General features: G+C 40.1%; 1 protein-coding gene across 2 annotated transcripts in view; it reads right to left on the bottom strand.

Annotated features, from left to right (window-relative positions):
- The window catches only part of P2RX5 (purinergic receptor P2X 5), a 40,978-nt gene that overhangs the window by 8,630 nt on the left and 13,040 nt on the right, over positions 1 to 19,308 (bottom strand). The window contains exons 2-8 of one of the 2 annotated variants that reach the window (XM_018557647.1): positions 11,674 to 11,824; positions 11,516 to 11,587; positions 9,247 to 9,322; positions 6,190 to 6,286; positions 5,746 to 5,751; positions 3,100 to 3,180; positions 659 to 797 (exon numbers count right to left, since the gene is read on the bottom strand). In XM_018557647.1, coding sequence (XP_018413149.1) covers positions 659 to 797; positions 3,100 to 3,180; positions 5,746 to 5,751; positions 6,190 to 6,286; positions 9,247 to 9,322; positions 11,516 to 11,587; positions 11,674 to 11,824 — 622 coding nt within the window. The remainder of the gene's footprint in view (positions 1 to 658; positions 798 to 3,099; positions 3,181 to 5,745; positions 5,752 to 6,189; positions 6,287 to 9,246; positions 9,323 to 11,515; positions 11,588 to 11,673; positions 11,825 to 19,308) is intronic. The other variant, XM_018557648.1, reaches the window with a different exon arrangement.

The following is a 19,308-nucleotide window of genomic DNA, read 5'->3' as shown; positions in this document are numbered from 1 at the left end:
CCCCCACCTTAAACGTACTCACTAAATACAGCAGCAGTTAAGAGTGAGGTGAAGCAAGCCCCTTCACTGCAGCTCCATGCACCACACAAAAAAATGTCTGGTACAGGGTACCAGGTACAGCACTGGTGAACCCTAAGAATGATCTTCTCTTACTTACTCCCTTTTGGTCTGTGAAATATACCTTTGGAAGTGTTTTGTTGTACTTGTTCAATAAATACAAAACATACTTGTTGATCCTCTTGTTGTTCATCTGTTGATAACCTTCTAGGTTATACTTTTGTTACTGCTTCCCAAGCCCTACTGCATCAAAGCCACGATTTCGATACACTGACTACACTAATGAGGAAGGAGGTTTACCTTGTTCTCAGTCCCTGTCTGCAGTTACAGTGCAGATATAGACTGGCTGGATGTAAACAATACAATATTTACACTACCCTAAACCTGTGATGACAGCTCTCAAAAAACAGAGAGGCAGAGATAAGGTTTTTTTTTCCCACAAAGAAAGAGTTGTTGGGGATCCCTGGATATTTGAAAAAGTTAATTGTTCCAGAAGTACAGTTATCCTAAAAATTTAATTTTTATGGTAAATCTGTAGTGCATAATTATAAAAACTTTTGATTTATTTTTAGTATTTACAGGATTGCAACATTTGATTTACCTCCAATGCCATATCCTGAAAATCATTTCCAGACCAAGAGACAATTTTCCCTAGGTGGAAGATGGGGCAGTAATGGTCCTCTTTAGTGTAGCGACAGGTCTTCAGGAAGGAGTCATCCTGTGCATCACGAATATTTGTTCTGTGAAATATAACAGTTCCAATAAAACACATTCATGTAAACCACCAGGAGCATTACATTATTTGTCCCAGAAAATTGAATACATAAAGAAACAAAATACAAAACTCTGACTAATGTGATGCTGTACGATGGTGCAGTAAGATTGTCATGTTTGTTAATAGTATTTATTTTCTCTGAAGTTCCATTAGGTTGGTAAAAACATTAGAATTTTTAAAAGTCATCTCTGGGCAGAAAATGAACACCTCTCTTCACGCACTTATAATGACTGCTTTCTACCCGTAATGTTTTATTTTTCTGTACAGCTAAATTTGCTTCCGTCATTCTCCCCAACACCATTAACCTACTTCAAAGAAGCCTGCAACTAAAGAAATATAAACAGGGCCTGATTTACTAAAAGAAAAAGGGCTGGGGAGGAATCGCTATGAAGATAATTGGTACGGTTGCTCTACAGGGGCTCGCATGAGCGCGGATATACAACATCCCCCCCGTAGTTGTGATCACCCTATATTCCAATAGGGTGCACTAAGGAATGTGTGTGTGTTGAAGTGCACTTGTGTCCAGACTGCGTATAGTACATTTTTAATGAGCAGCAAAACAGCTATAAAACAAACCACTCCTGACCTCTCTAGCTGTTTTACTGTGAAGTAATTCATCGTCAAAGTTCACACCTAAACTCAGATTTCAGTCCATTTGTCATTTAGAAACATCTCCTGTATGTTTAAACTAGATGGCTGGCAGGCAGCCAAGATTCTGCCCGCCATAGAAAGTAAAATATGATTTTGCTGCCTCTTTTGTAAATTTTGAAAATTATTTTCTCCATAATGCCTATAATTACAAAGGTCAATGAGGGCTTGTTTTATTAATATGCATAATCTGAGCAAACGTAAAGTGACAAAAATATAAAATTGCTGAGAGGTAGAGATTTTTGGCAGAAGAAAAATAAAGTCTCTGCTAACAAAAAAAAACAACTTACTCTCTCTTCCCCAGCAACTTTTTTTGTGTGTGTACACAGTACAGCATATGGGCTGTGCAGTGTACACACTCAGCCCATCCATGGCATCTCTAAGATGCGTTCAGATGTCGGGGAGGATGTAACTCCTGTGGGCATGCGCAGGATTTACATCATCAGTGGCCACCCAATGGCAGAGCTGAGGACCAAAGATCGATCCAACATCGCTGGAAAAGGGCACACTTGTAAGGTAAATGTGCCCTAATTTGCAAGTGTGCTATACATACTTGCACATTAGGGCAAATACAACAAAAATAGAAAGTGTCTTACTTCTGCTTTAAGATTCTACCATAAAATGAAAAAACACAAAAATCTAATGAACATCACAAAAAATGGGCAAGAATAAGGATTTGAGTGACTTTCTCAAGGGCCAAATTGTGATGGCTAGATGGCTGGGACATAGCAACCCCAAAACTGCAGCTCTTGTGGGATGTTTGTGGGCTGCACTGGTCAGGAAAGAAAACCGGTGAACTAGCGACAGGATATCAGTGGGATGTGCTGGAAAAACAAGTCCAAACTATGGAGGCCCCACCTTGCAACTTACAGGAGGTAAGGATCTACTACTGACGGATTGGGGTCGGCATACCTTCACAAGTCTAGTGGAGTCCATGCCTAGAGGTATTAGGGCTGTTTTGACAGCAAAAGGGGGACCTACTCAATATGAGGCAGGTGGTCATAATGATATGGCTGATCATTGTATGGGTGCTTGCAGTGGTCAAAGCCTGCACTTCAGCACATGCACACTATGCTAGGCGTGTTATGTATGTTTTTAGGTACATCAGCATTTAGCTGGCATAGGTTCAGACACTGAAGTGTACACTTGTTAGCAAACCACATCTGTTAGTGAATTTTCCTTATGTACACTATAACCCATATGCACATGGTCATGTGCATTGGGAGTGCATAGTAAGTACTGTGACTGGGTTGTTTGGCATGTTCCACAGGGCATTATTATACACATATTGTTTAGTAAAGCAGTAAGCCATTGCTGACCTCTTCCTGAAATTTCCAGTTGCCTACATCTCATCCTCTGGCTTCACCAATATTGCTAATATACTGGTTGCATATTTTTAGAGTCCTCTGCCATATTACAACTAAGTAAGACCTTTCAATTTAAGTGATCTTACAAAACAAAAAGGTCAAAAACATTAACGCATTGAGATTCAATTTCCTGACTTCTGCAGAAACTTTCACTTTCGTGTAATTAAACATTAATCAAAGCTGAGTATAATTGTTTTAATGCAAACCACATTGTAACATAACGGTTCTATTGTCTTCCACAAAAATACTTACTTTGAAAAATTAAACTTGGGAAATCGGATGGAATTTTTAATGTAGACTGTGAAGTTCTCGGCTTTTCCTAGAAGTGGCGCCCTATGAAAAAATGGAAAAATACAAAGAAAACAGATAAACCTTATTAAATACATTCTATGTGAATTCAAAATATTTGTGTTCAGCACTAATACAGAGCGGGTGTTCTAATTGGAAAGTATAGAGTGCTATTTATGAAAAAAAATGTGCAGGTAACGGGGGTCTGATTTATAAAAGCAAGCTGGAAAAAAAGAAGTGCAATTGCCAATAGCAGCTAATTACAATCTATGCTTAATTTCTGTAAAATGGAAGATGAAACCTTCTACTTCATTTTATTTTCCATAGTTTTTCTAAATCAGTTCTGTGCGTGCTTGAAGTCATTGCTGCCAAAAAAGGTTTGACCAGGTATTAACTTCAAGGGTCCACTTACTTTTTCCTTCAACACTGTGAATGTTTAATGGGTTTGCTCAGTAAAGATATGAGAAATTAGAATTGTTTCAGCTTAAGCACATTGTGGGGAATTTATCAAAACTGGAGCAGGCAGAATCTGGAGCAGGTTGCTCAGGGAAGCTTTGAAAATGAGACAGAAGCTGATTCAGAGCTAGCTCCTTTTGCACCCGAGGCAAGAACAGAAAATTGTGCCCCCCAACAGACGTGTGCGGTATGTGATGTCATGCGCCCGCCTCCAGGATGGTGGAGCGCAGGGCCGGCCTTAGGCCTTTAGGCGCCCTAATTTTTTTTATTTATTAATTTTTTTCACTTTTGGGGGGCTTCGGGGAAAATTCGGGGGAAAATTGAGGACACAGAGTCTTCTGCCCATACAGGTGGGGGAGAGCACCAGGGATCCGGGGAGAAGCTGGAGCCTGTGACACTCCTCTTTTCCCTGCTGAGCCACGGCTGTGTTGGCCGCCTGGCGCCCCTGTTGCCATAGGCGCCTTCTGTCCATGGCAACAGGTGCGAGGGGCCACAGCCAGGCCGGCCCTGGCTGCACCCCCTCTCAGTTGCGCCTGAGACGAGTGCCTCACTCGCCCCATGGTAGCTACAGCCCTGAGCTGATTGGTTGCAGTGCAAATCTGCTCCAGGTTTTGTTTGCTCCCGTTTTGATAAATTCCCCCCATTGTGTTTGTCTATTGTTGTGACTTACTTTATACGACTTAGTGCAGATGAGGCTCAGATCACATTTTATGGCAATTTACTGCAGAAAACCAGTTAATTCAAAGGGATTCATATACTTTTTCTTGCAACTGTATGTGAGAAACTGCTGGAACTTAAAGATGAACTCCAGGCTGAGCAAATATTGTCTGCGCAGTACTCCAGAGTGAAACAAATCCTGTACTTTGCCTTTGTGTAGGAGCTTCCTGTAATAAAGTCCAGTCATTGCTGGGCTCAGGATTTGTGACTGGTCTTGTATCCGCCTACCTGTTGCTCTTTGCAGGCAGCCTGTAGAGGGAGGGTGGGTCCATTCCAACAGCTCTGCTACCTGCACAGGCTACATATATTAGTATAAGAGTAATGTGTATGTGATTATGTAGTTGAGTATAGTGTTGGCCATCAGTTAGTGCAGAAGGTTCGGAGTTTAGGTGATACCCTTTATTGGCTAAGTTAATTTATTTAAAGTGGAATTTGAACCCACAATGTAATGGCCACCTAAAACAGTTACTTTCAAGCCATGCCAACTGTCAAGGATGCCATTGTGCTCATCTCAGTTCTCAACCAAACGTTCAAGCCCACAAATGACTGATGTCATAGCTGATCACATGTGCAGCACCATGGCAATTGCATTCCAAATAGATGCTAAGATGGTACCTTCCTTGTCTGTAAACGATAAGAGGGTGTATTTCCACTTTCAGCTGTTGGGATTCCTTACATTTCTTTCTTCAGACTTTACACATTTATCCAAAGAGAAATATATATATCCTGATTAAGGGATCTAAGAAATCCCAGAAGCTTGCATATGTAATAGCTTAAGTTGGCCAATAAAGGGTGTCTCTTAAACGCCAAACTTTCTGCAAGGGGTTGAAAAGGATTCGGTGCATGCAAAGCGAATGTATATCCTTTATGACTAATGAGGAATATACACTGCCTGGCCACAAAAAGTCACCCCCTGGATTTAGCTAAGCAAATAGGTAAGAGCCTTCCTTTGGATTAGTGTTATAATGTGGAGTTACTTCATTTGGTCAGCTCTAGATTCAGCAACATTATGTCCCAAAACATGAGGTCAGCTGCTTACCTGAATATACTGAATGACATTGTCGGCACAGGTATATTCCAAGAGGACAATGCTGGGATTCATTGGGCTCATATTGTGAAAGAATGTTTCAGGGAGCATGAGACATAGTTTTCACACATGGATTGGCCACCACAGAGTGCAGACCTCAACCCCACTGAGAATCTTTGGGATGTGCTGGAGAAGACTTTAGGCAGTGGTCCGACTCTCCCATCATCACTACAAGATCTTGGTGAAAAATGAATACAACTCTAGACGGAAGTAAATTTTGTGCCATTGCATAAGCTTATTGAAACAATGCCATGGTGAGTGCGTGCCCTAATCAAAGCTCAAGGAAGTCCAACAAAATATTAGTGTGTGACTTTTTTTTTTGCCAGGCAGTGTACATAAATGAAAATTACCTGTATCTGGAGTTCAACTTTAAAGTGTACATCACGGCAAAATACGTTAAAAAAAAAAGCAGTACATTTCTGCAATACATGCACATTCCCCCAATGTTTTGCCTCTTTAAAAATGCTACAAGTACAGAAAAATACCTCTTGCTCTACCATAAATCTAGTATGCTCCTAACTGTCTCTGCTGCACTGAAACACTGCTTGCAATTTCAAGTATACAGACAACAGTGCTTGGGATTTCAGTGCAGCAGAAGCCGTGTTGTCAACTCAATACAGGAACTTAGAAACTCACTGGAATTCTGGCTGGACAATGAGGGATTTGTCTGTACTTGAAGCATTGCACCCACAATAAAACAGTAGATTTAGGTGGACTGACCCTTTAAAAGGATTCACCATATATCCAAAAAACAGTTCAGAAAGAAAAACATAATTTGTTCATGCAAAGCTTACGTCAACCTCTGCTTCTTCTCCAGGGGACACCATGCAAATATTTCACAGGACCCCTTTGTGTTTTCTCCTCCATTCAGGCATCGGCCAGTCTTCACCCCTGCAATTATTATTATTATACAGGATTTATATAGCCCCAACCCCACTTTGTGCAGTGCAAACAGAGGGAGATAATACAGTTAACAATACAATTTCAGTACAGGAATATTTCACCATATTTATTCCCAGATAATTTTTGTACAGGTCACTCTGAATTGAAAAAACTAGCCGGATGACCAACAAAATGTCTTTAAGAAAAAAACAGTTGGTCCATTTGCCTTGATTTATTTTTTACGGATATATCATGACCTGGATGAATGATAACTAGTTATCGCTTCTCGGCCTTTTGGCTAAGATCAAGTGTAGTATCTGTTCTTATCAGTTTTCGGTGGGGAAATGAACCGTCCTTGCGGGGGATGGTTACTTAGTACTCGCTGGAGTGAAAGAGCGTGTGGGGCTGCTTCCTGTGAGAGGAGAAAAGCCTGGTACAGGCTTTCTGACTGAACAGATGCGAAGCTTGGTCTGGCTGGAGGATTGGGGGCGGCAGAATCCCGTGGTGTTGTGCCCCCTGGGGGTGGCGTCCCAGGGGTGCATCAGAAAAATCACTAGGGTGTGGGACCCCACAAGTGATTCACTGTGCACCAGGACACGACACCAAATTGCACTTTTCTGCACTTTGCCTCCGTGACAGGCCTCATGGCTAGTCTTGGGCAATATTTTTGCACTCCGGCCCCTAAGGCCTGTCAGAGAGGTGCACTGGCACTTTAGCTTTATTTAAGCATTATATGCACGATTTGGCACTTTTTTATTTTCAATTTTGACCCACAGATGCGGAGGGTGTAGGCTCCTTCGGGGCCTTTTCCCGATGTGGGGGGGAGATTCTGTGCCCTTATATAGGGTTCACTGTCTCTCCCCAACCTGGGGTGTCTCTCTTCGGGAGAGCCCCCCACCTAGTACTGTGAGGGACCTGTTCCGGCAAGTCCCCAAAGGATCGGGGTCCACCGGCCTTCGGGTTGGTGGACCAACAGACTCAACCCCTGTCAGGAGCCTTGCTCCCCGGGGGGGTCGGGAAAGTAGGTCCCTTCTTTATTGAAGGACCAAGCACCCTTGTGCACGTTTTTGTGTGCTGTGATTTCACGGTTCACTTTTTTTGTTCACAGGGGTTTGTTATCGATGCACATTCCACGGGCTTCAAAAAAAAAAAAATGTCCTGGATGAATGAGAATCTTCACAGACAACCTGAGATCATATACATTTACTGATGATTTTATCCTGACTGTGGTTCTTCCTGAAAGCAAATTTGTGCATTATACAAATTAACAAGACATAGAGCAGAAGCAGGTAGCAGCCAGAATAGAGGGTCAGCCCATAGCTCTTATGTTAGATGTGACCTATGTCCACTGCCCAATGTCTGAGTTTCTGCAGTCAGTTTCTTCTATTGACAGGTGCACTTTAATTTTTGAAATACAGAAATCTATAGTGTTTTTAATAAAGTTACTTTCTTATATTCAGGGCTAAATAGTAACAGCTGAAAAAGAATTTTTTTAGCTGTTAATCAAATATGAAATATTGCATATCAATGTTTTATAGTCACCTATTTATCGTTAGCAGCCAGAAGGTGGTGCACTTTGAAAGTCTCAGATAGCATCTAAAGTCTCACAAAGCAGTTGTTTGACAAAACAGAGACCTGAATGACTCACAGAAGGGTCAAACCCCCTGCAGAGGTGGCTTTTCTTAGGAAATCCAGCATGCTTTGCAAACACAGTGAGAGGTATTTATCAAAACTGGGGCAGACAAAATCTGTAGCAGTTGTGCATGGTGACCAATCAGCTTCTCTGTCTCATTTTCAAATCTTAACTGAACAAACTGAAGAGAGGAGCTGATTGGTTACTATGGGCAACTGCTACAGATTTTGCTTGCTCCAGTTTTGATAAATTCCCCCCAATGCCATGTAAACACACTGCAAATGCTATATATATAAATTAGGATTTTATACTAAATTAAAAGAATATTTAACAGCAGTTTTCAAACTAATAACCTTTCAAAAATAATAAATAAAACTGACCACATTTTTTTAATAATTTCACTTTTAAGTGACAGGAGTTTAATCTTAAAAATACATTCAAATACCTTAATTATTACCAAAAATGTAACAAAAAAGGTAATTAATTCTCAAAGATTCTCAAAAATCACAACAAAGACTTAAAGTGACACTAAACTCAGGAGTTAAATCTTAAAAATGCATTTAAGTACCCTAACTATTAACAAAAATGTAACTTATTTGTGTATCACTCTGCTGTAGATCCCCAAATCATCTCTGAATTGGTGCCGACACTGTGCTTCCTTCTGGAGGGTGACTACTTTTGTTCCCCATGGTCCCTGTGTGTGATGTAATGTAGCCACTGCTCCAAGCTTGCTCCCGTGATTGACTACAAGCTCAATACAAATTGGTAAACAAAACGTGAGATTGTAGTCCATCACAGGAGTGAGATTGGAGTGGTGACTACTTTACAACACACACAGGGACCATGGGGAAAAAAAGTAGCCACCCTCCAGAAGGAAGGACAGTGTCAGCATGAATTCAGAGATGATTGAGGATCTACAGCTAAATGATGCACAAAAAAGATACATTTTGGTAATATGCTTTGATGCCCTAAGGCTCGGTTCACACCTAGGCGTTGTGGGAAACGCACAAAACCGGCGTGCTTTTCACACATTGTTAATGAATTCCAGTATTGTTACTAAGATGTGTATTTTATATGCACACCGAGTTCACCTTTGATACATTCATGAGATACATAAAAAGAAAAAAAACTTGTGCATTGCATTTAAACAGTTTTCCCTGTTTTATTATTCTTTAAATTACTCATCTTCCTGCTATATTTTAGTTTGTCTCATTCTCTGCTTTACTGTGTCATTAATGAATGGAATCTCCTCTCTTCTACACTTTTAGTAATATAATTTGTGCAATTAACAAAAGCAAGAGTATTAGCAAGTTTTGTTAATGTGATCACATTATACCATGGCCGGCACTGACTGGTTCACCCTCCGGGCAGTCACTGTTCTTTGTACACACTGCATCAGGGATTCCAGCAATCTGCACAAAAACAAGAGAGGAAGGTGATTTACTTCATGTTGCTGGCTCTTGATGGTGACAAAACATAAAGGGTAAGTTCACATTTCATTTTTTTTATTAAACTGATTAACATTACAGCTAACAGTGTATGTTGGATGCGCAGTCCCAGCTCCTCATGAACAAGCACTCCGCTAGGAGAACTCAGTTTACCTAACCACACATGTGCAGTCCACCTTCTCTCTCATTCCCAGAATGCTGAGCTCAGGTGATGCTGCAAGAGAACGCAGACTGAGCACATGTGGCTTGGTTCACCTAGCCGAGTTCTCTTTCATAAGGAGCTTAGGCCGCGAATCTAATGTTGGTCCATCCTTCCATGTGGGCAGGTTAGAGAGAGGGAGCCCACAGCACAGGACCAGCATTAATATATAATCAGTGAAGCTAAAAAAATCAAACTTCTCACTTCACTAATAAGCTAGATGTCTGTTTCTATTAAATATGAGACTGGCTACTGTAGCTTGACTACATTATGAGATGAAATCCTGGGACAAATATGCCTTATCTAAAATCACCTGGAATCCAGCCTGCCCAATCCAGGAATAAAAGAACTCAGACAGTTTTGTATTGATTCTGTTTAGTTTGGCCTGTCAGATACTTGCCAGTTTCAGATTGTTTGGGTTTGTAGTCAGATAAGGTTTATAACTAACATTATACATTTTTAGAATTTACAGCAGGCTTGGAAATCTGCTTCCTACCTCGGGTGTAGGCAGAGCTCCCGAACCCATCTCCTCTTACAGACCACCAAACAATAGGGAGCAAACACCACACAAAAGGTTAATTGAAGACAACTTTATTTCACATGGAAAATTCCAATGATCACCCAACTTGGAATCCTTACCCTTTGACATGTTTTGCCCAACAACGGCTTAATTGGAGAGGTTTACAATTAAGCCCTTGCTGTTTGTTTTAACTGAACCTAGTGTGTGGTGTTTGCTGAACAGTGTGATCTTATAGAAAAAAATCACCAGTCTCTTGCACTAAAGCCATTTGCTTTAAAAAAAACAACTATTTTTGCTTAGAAACCTTAAGTTTTAATGCCAGCAAGGACCTTTTGGAGGTTTAACACAGAACCTCTATTTTTTTTATTTCTGACTGTATCCCCTCACTTACTTTCCCAGTAATGTTTGATGCTTGATGTATCTCCAACCAAAACCTTTTTCTTTAGTTCTGTTTAGTGTGGGAAAGGGTAGAACCTCTTAAAGTTTGGGTGTTTTTTTTGCTGTCTGCCCTCATCAGTGAGATTTGCCCTTATTTTCTATCCAGATGATGTCCCATTGCAACAAGACAGACAGAGTGTCACTGAACCAAGCAGTAAGGGAAATGTTCCACATGGTGGCACAGACAGCACTGAAAACTACCAGAGCACCTAACCCTTCCTCACAATATTAAAAAGGTGTTTTCATTGTCCATTTGTGCCTGGAAATATTTTTTATTTATGTGTTTCCTGATGCCAAGAGGACAGGATCTGAGATGAAATCCCCCAACACACACAAAGGTGGCAATAACAACCATAGAGAGGTTAAATACCTGGAGTTAGGTTGTAAATAATATATCACAGTATATACTATTTATTAAGTGAGCACACCCTTCTTCCAGCCTGAATGCTGTTGTGACCACCAACTAAAGTGTTTGTCCAGCAAAAATGTATTTCTTAGTTTTGGATACAGTGGTGAAAGATTAGAACCCCTGTCCAGGTTTTAGTGCAATCTGGGGCTTTGCTAGAGAGATTTTCCCTCTTTTCCATCCCACTGATATTTTTCAGGGCAGGAAATTTGTAAAACCCTACAACAGCAATACAGAGAAATAAAAATGCATTTCTTTAGTGGAGTAGGAGAATGCTAGTACCCCAGTCAGATGTTATATTACTGTCTGTGTCCCTGTTGCAGATTTTCACTCACTTCATGTCTAGTGAAAACATTGTCAGCAGGACAGGAAGTGATGGTAAATCTCTCCAACGCCGCCCGTTAGCAATAAAAACTTGGCAGTTCTGATACTTGCGCATTCAATCCAAAACTAGAAAAAAGTTTTTGGCTTGACATAAACTTTAAAGTTTATGAGAATGTACCTACCGCTGCACTAAATGGACTTACGTATATCAGGCTGTTCAAGTGGCTTGCTTTTGTTCATTATTTAACTGTGTATATACGTCTTCCTTACCTCACTGCATTTACCTTGCCTCTGATTCGGGGTGACAATCAGGTTTGTTACCACGAAAAAAACATTTTCACCCTGAAGGTAGAGTAAAAAACAAAAAGGAAAATCAGTTTTGTCTTGTGCAGAGATATATTGTACATGAAGTGAAGAGATCTACTGACCTGTGGCGGTATGACATAATCCACCACATCCCAGAGTCTTGGCCCCAGTTCTGTAGTGTTGGTGAAGGCAACTCCCTTTAACTTGGTAATGACAGAACTCTGTATGGATGTGTCGGTGTCTTGATAACCTTTTTTAATCACAAACACCCACCTGTGCAAGCAAAATGGGACATCAGATAAGCATGTCACTCATTTCTTATTTGGCTTCTAAATGAAGACATCTTTTTAAACAGATGCCCACAAACCATTTCTTGAACAAGTCTTTATAAATATATGTATCTTCCAGATATAAAAATAATGTGGCCAGTAATCTGAAATATATATCTAACAGTGGAAGCAACACAACAGCTGTAGATTTGTATAGTGTAACATATTGTAGTAAACAATAAGTGGCAATGCAACACACAAGTATTTTCCTTATTTGCTACCTTTTGGTTTGTGTAATATACAATTGGAAGTATTTTGTTATATCTGTTTAAGGCCTGGTTCACACCTGAACGTTTTGTATATGCGCGTCACACGCGCGTTTTCCCCCCGCCAGTTTGCGCGTTTTCGTATTTTAAAAACGCGCGACGCACGCGCGTTTTGGAGTGACAACAGAGGTGTCCAATGAAAAAGAATTCCGGTCTTTCCGCAAGCGTCCAATGAAAGACTCTGGAGACGCAGCATTTCCTTTTCCTGTATCCAAAAGACCGTGTGGTGTCTTTGTCTTTTGTGCAGAGGAGAGATTCAATTTCTGAGTGCTTTCTATGGATCTGGCTACACGAAGACGGACTGCAGCAGTCGTTGCAGCAGTGCGCTTGATGCAATTGAGGAGAAGGAGAGAGAGTATGCGACGGTTCTGGGTTCATCCGGTCATAGCGAACCGTGAAAAAAGAGGCCAGTTTTGGGCCATGTATGAGACGCTTCATGGACATGAGGAGAAGTTTTTCAGCTATACCCTCATGTCCAAAAATAGGTTAGTACATAAACAATTGTTAGTGATTATTGTTGTTCTGTCTAATTGCTAGTATTGACCACAAACCTTTATATATATTACAGTTTTGATGAGCTACTGGGATTGCTGTCGGTCCAGTTGGAGCGTCAGGACACCTTCATGCGTGACAGCATTCCACCCCGCGAAAGATTAGTTATTACCTTGCGGTAAGTTCACTACATCACTCCTTTGTAGAATAAAAGACCAATGAAAAGAAGCATAAATCTGATCTGTGACAGTACTGTCATTACCCCCTCCTTATAAATGATAATCTGTTTACAAGAGTTATATATGAAATTGTATATTAATGCTATATTAATGCTCTGTGTGTTTATTTTTTTTTTCGGTTGTCCTATTTGCGGTTGCAGATTCAAATTACTGCTTCCGCTATATTGATGTTGGATCATACGGCAGCAGCTCAGATTCTGCGGTATTTGCCCACTCACAATTTGGACTGAGGTTGAGACGCGGGGATCTTGACCTCCCGTGGAACACCGCGCTGCCTGGCAATGCGCAACCTGCAATGCTCTTTGTATTCGTAGGAGACTAAGCATTTGCTCTGGGTGAGCATTTAATGAGGCCCTACTCCGGTCATGGGCTAAGCCTGGAGAAGAGGGTCTTCAATTATAGGCTCACCCGAGCACGCAGGGTTGTGGAGTGTGCCTTTGGCATACTCTCCAATAAATGGCGCTTCCTGCACTCGCCAATTAACCTCAAAATCGAAAACGCCATCTCTGCGATGAAAGCAGCTTGTGCCCTTCACAATTTTGTGCGTTGCAGAGATGGGTTCAATTTTGACGATTCATTGACGCATTGCATGGAGAGTAGCTATTGCATCGCCAGCCGTGCAACAACGAATGGTGGCAGCATTCGTGACGGATTTGCTGCATACTTCATGTCACCTGAGGGGGAGGTGTCATGGCAGATGCAAGCGATTGAGTCTTGATTCCCCTCCAAAAATTAAAAATCATTTTCCCTTGATCTGATACCAATAAAATATATTTGAATAGAAAACAGACTGGAGTATTGTTTTTTATAAATAGATGCACGCAAGTCACATGCAAACACTACACGCAATTCAAATGTCACATTAAAATACTGCACGCATGGGACATAAAAAACACTGCACGCATGGGACCTATAAAAAATAGCACGCATGGGACATAAAAAACACTGCACGCATGTCGCATTAAAATACTGCATGCATGGGACATAAAAAACACTGCACGCATGTCACAATAAAATACTGCACGCATGGGACATAAAAAACAGTGCACATATGGGACCTATAAAAAACTGCACGCACGGAACATAAAAAAACACTGCACGCATGTCACATTAAAATACTGCACGCATGGGACATACAAGACACTGCACGCATGTCACATTACAATACTGCACACATGTCACATTACAATACTGCACGCATGGGACCTATAAAATACTGCACGCATGTCACATTTACATACTGCACGCATGTCACATTACAACAGTGCACGCATGTCACATTACAACAGTGCATGCATTCTGCAATAAAATACACATAAAAACATTGCTGACATGTACCTTTTGATCCTTTAACTTGTTTGGAGTATGTTTCCCAATCAGGCCATGTAGCTTCACAAATATCTTCCCAGGCACGTTGCCTGATTCTCCGGTTTTTGTTGTCTGCATGTCTCATGTCGTAGAGACAGGGTTTTGCATGCACCAGGCGTATGAATGCCTCTGAATCAAGTAGGCCACATCTACTGGAATCCTCCATCTTGCTCTTCTTCTTGCTCACACAACAAGTTGCAGAGGGGAGTGGTCTGTTGCCATGTGTGGAACGGGCGTTCTATGCGCGATTTCTGCTACAAAAACGCGCAAAAACTAATTTTGTACGTTCCCATGGAAGTTTATGGCCGCGAACGCGCTACAAAACGGCCCAATACGCCGCAAAGAAGCTCCGGTACCTTTTCAGGCGTGGGCCGTTTTGTAGCGCGTTAGGGACGGGCGGAAATACAGAAAGGTGGGAACGAGACCATTGACTACAATGCAATGTAGATTTTTGAGCGTTTTGTAGAGCGTTCGTCGAGCGTAGAACGCGCTACAAAACGGTCAGGTGTGAACCAAGCCTAATAAGTGCAAAAAATACCTGTTGTGTCAAAAATTAAAAGCTGTCCTGTGTCCTCTGCACACTTCCTGTGTTATCTCAAGAGTGTAATTAGCCCCCCTTGTTCTTATCGTAAACAATTATTGTCTATGTTGTGGAGAATAGGATAAGGGGAAAGGTTTGAGTAATTTAGAAAGGATAACAGTACACAAAAATGTAATGTGCTGTTAGCCCACAATGAGCTAAGTGCATTTCTTGAAGATCAATTAGGTATTTGTCTGTACTTTCAGGGTTTTTGAAGGGTTAAAGCCTAGGGGAAAGTACATGTATTGCAGAATTCACTGCATATATTTAATTTTTTCCCTGATATACACTTTAAAACAAGCAATCCCTGACCTTTCTAGCTGCATGTACTGCAAGGTAATTCATTCTCAAAGACTCTCAAAAATCAAAAGTGACACTAAACTTAGGAGTTAAATCTTAAAAATGGATTTAAGTACCCTAACTATTAACAAAAATCATCTCTGAATTCATGCTGACACTCTCCTTCCTTCTGGAGGGTTTTTACTTTTGTTTTCCATGGTCCCTGTGTGTGTTGTAAAGTAGCCATCATTCCCAGCTCAGTCTCGTGATGTACTACAATCTCAATACAAATTGGTAAACTAAACGTGAGATTGTAGTCTATCACGGGAGTAGCTTTGGAGCGATGGCTACTTTACAACACAGACAGGGACCATGGGGAACAAAAGTAGCCACCCTCCAGAAGGAAGGACAGTGTCGGCACCAATTTAGAGATGATTTGAGGATCTACAGCCGAGTGATACACAAATAAGATACAGTTGTGCCAATGAGTTGTGATTCATTGGGTTTCTAAAAACTAGGAAACATCTGTTGTGTGTTTACTTTAGAGGCCTGGTAAGTTCCTGAGATTCTGGTGCAATAGAAAGTTACAGGAAAAGAGTGTTAAGATTTTAGAGATTGTGTCATGAAATCTGAAGATAAAATTCTCCACAGTGCCAATAACTACAGAGGTATGTGAGGACTTGTTTTAAACAACTTTTACTGCGTGTTCAGACAATTTACGTGTACATTGTCTGGGCACAAGTTCCATTTAAACACATGTTGTTCCTGTAGGTGATCTATAAATATCCAAAGCCATGGTTCAGCTCATTCAACATTCTCAACATGGCAGAAAAGACATCATACGCCAGGGTCATTGTAAAAAAACAAGTAGAGCCTCATTTAACAAACTGCCTTTCAATGTACACTCCAGTCAAGCACGATTCTGCATGAAACCTCACTGAAGGTATAAAGTCAACCTAATGAATGATCTTTTATACTTTACTGGCTGCTGTTATGAATGGCAGAAAGTCAACACTACTCATAACCCTAAAAACATAATCCCCACAGTGAAGCATGGCAGTGGTAAGCATCATGTTATGTGGATGCTTTGTATTTGCTGGGACTGGGAAACTGGTGATGAGTGAGGTAAGATGGATGGAGCTAAAGGCAATAACGATTTATTGAGGAAAACCTGTTTCATTCTGCAAATCTGAGGCTGGGGTCTAGGTTTAGCTTTTAGTGAGATAACGATCCTTAATGTCAAAGCCCAGACATCAATGCAATTGACAATCTGTAGCAAGATCACTAAAGGTTTCCATCCAATGTGACAGAGATAGAGTAATTTTGCAAAAGCCAACGTGAATATTTAAGGAATCAACACATTTCTTTTTTGCATCTTCAAAATTGTAATACATAAAAAAATCAGGTTGTAAAATTTCAATTGAATGCATTTTTAACTCCAGATTCTAACACTACAAAATGTGAAAAAGTCCAACAGAGAGTAAATACTTGTGAAAATCGCTGCATAGCTAGAACCTGTACATAGTGACTGAGAATGCAGAGTGGAAATTAGAATAGTCAGTTACTGAACAAAGAGAATAGGAAATATCTATGCCAAAAAAGGTAATAAGCTCAGTTTAATAATTTCCTTTACACCACAAGAAAATATTAATACACCTTAATATATGACTTGGTCACAGCCCAGGAGATGTCACAATTAAATATCGTCCTGGCATTAGAAAGCAATAAATTAAGAATCTGCAGTTTTAGCAGCTCTAGATTTTACTCATTGCAGTAGGTTTTTGGAATCATCTTGTAATCAGTTAGAATCTAATTGTGGCAAATACAGTATAAGGAACAGTAAAAGTAGTGTATAAGAATCATTAACATTAATTGTTTAATCTCCATATAACTAATCAATAGATTGCAACGGCACTAAAGAATACAGTTTAAAGAAGCTCTTCATAATTTATCCTATTTAACTATTTCCTGTAGAACCTCTCTACAGTGACACTAAACTCAGGAGTTAAATCTTAAAAATGCATTCAAGTACCTTAACTATGAACAAAAATCTTATTTGTGCATCACTCGGCTGTAGATCCTCAAATCATCTCTGAATTGGTGCTGACACTGTCCTTCCTTCTGGAGGGTGGCTACTTTTATTTCCCATGTTCTCTGTGTGTGTTGTAAAGTAGCCACCGCTCCAAACTCACTCCCATGATGGACTACAAACTCAGGTTTAGTTTACTAATTTGTATTAAGGTTATAGTCTATCACAGGAGCGAGCTTGGAGTGGTGGCTACATTACAACACACAGGACCATGGGGAACAAAAGTAGCCACCCTCCATAAGGAAGCACAGTGTCCACACTAATTCAGAGGTGATTTGAGGATCTACAGGCGAGTGATACACAAATAAGATACATTTTTGTTAATAGTTAAGATACTTAAATGCATTTTCAACATTTAACCCCTGAGTTGAGCGTCACGTTAAAACGCGTCATACTTAGTGATCTCTGCTAAGTTGATTTGCATTGCATTGCATTGGCTAACTTCCTAAGATAATTAGTTACAAAACCAAAACAGAATGTGCTGTTTTATTGATCTATCCGAACATACAGTAACTTAGATCGATACTGAAAACCACTTCCAAGTTATTCTCACTAATTCATATGTCCCATTAACAGTAACATAATAACAAAGAAAAATGAATTGTGTGTAAAGAGATATGTTAAAGGAATTGTTTACTTTTGGAGTGATTGGCTGAGACCCAAATAGAATGCTACCAAATCTCTTTAGTCCCAGTAGAGGCATTTTAATGATTTTAAGAATTCTGCTGAATGTGGAAACCAGTACATTATCAGATGTGGGCAGCGCTAAGGGACAAGCTTTTAGTGACATACTGTGTAGATGGTGGAAGTGGGGCAGTGTCGGTGCAATATTTCAAAACCTGAATGCTCAATAAAAACAATAATAGGATTTTGATTGGGTTGTCAAAGTGTTTTCTTTCACAGGTCTAACCTAATACTGGTTGCTGCAGTTTGTATATTGTTAGTCTCTCATAGCTGCTCTTGAAGCACTGCTTACACTACATCATGAAGTATCCAGTGCGGGAGCCTGACAGATTCATTTGGCTTTGTAATGGGAAAGGCAGTTGTGTGGAACAGGAAAATCTTGTGAGGAAAATCTAACGTGATCTCACTGACAGGTATAAGATGGTAGAGTAGGAAACAAATAGAATGCTTTTGTTTTTCTTGTTTTTCAATAATGTTTAGGTTCTCATTGTAGAGATGTTCCCTTATTTTGACCGTGACACATTTCATGAGTGAAGGGAGTAAAGGAATATTGCCACAATGGGGATATAAACAACAATACAAGTTCTGTTCCTAGCTATGTAAAACCTTAACAAAGTTCTGTCTGGGGTTCTCCTTTAAATGTGTACATATGGGAAGTGGAATTGAAAAGATAAGGTAAAGAATGCTAGAACAACTCTGGAGCTCAGCAACATTTCTATTTCAGCTCCACATCAGCTTCTGCAAATGAGCTTCAGCATTGCTCCAACTATGGATCTTATCTACAGATAGTCCTCCAGCACCAGGCCATACCAGTTCTACTTTTCTCCAAAAGCACATTTTCTTCTGAAATGGACATCTGAGATACAAACATCATATCATGATGAGGCACCCACAACAATTATATACATTTTCATCCATATTACAATATTTTAATCCATCCTGCAGGTGGATTGGTTTCTATTACACAGATTAGTTAGTAACAGTCCAAGTTTACGAAATAGCTAATAGCTTCTGTAAATGTGACTGGTGTCTAAGGAATTGGCAGATGAGGTTTATTTTTAGAGTATGATATAGAGCCATACATTTGTATATCACCTCCATTAATGGCCTCCTTTAATGGCTTGTGAAAATCAAGTACTTTTTAGCACATTCATAGACTATTTTTGCCTTTTATCTGCTATTTTTTTTCACAATGGGATTTATTAGAATGCTTCAGGCCCATTTTTTTTCTTAATCATTTAAATAGTAAATATGCTGTAAATTATATTTAAAATGACTCAGTTACTTGCTCGACCAGTTCAATATTTCATGTTTTTAACTTCTTGGATTCTTTCCTGGGATTCTGCATAAAAGCTTATTGCAATAATGGTGTCCATACATGGTAATATTAAAGAACTCTTTTAAGCATTATTCCTTTAAAAATGACCATGC

The sequence above is a fragment of the Nanorana parkeri genome, unplaced genomic scaffold, assembly GCF_000935625.1.
Source record: "Nanorana parkeri isolate BGI_ZX_2015 unplaced genomic scaffold, ASM93562v1 scaffold293, whole genome shotgun sequence".
NCBI lineage: Eukaryota > Metazoa > Chordata > Amphibia > Anura > Dicroglossidae > Nanorana > Nanorana parkeri.
The sequence above is the reverse complement of the archived record's forward strand: the minus strand, read 5'-3'. Positions and strand labels throughout refer to the sequence as shown.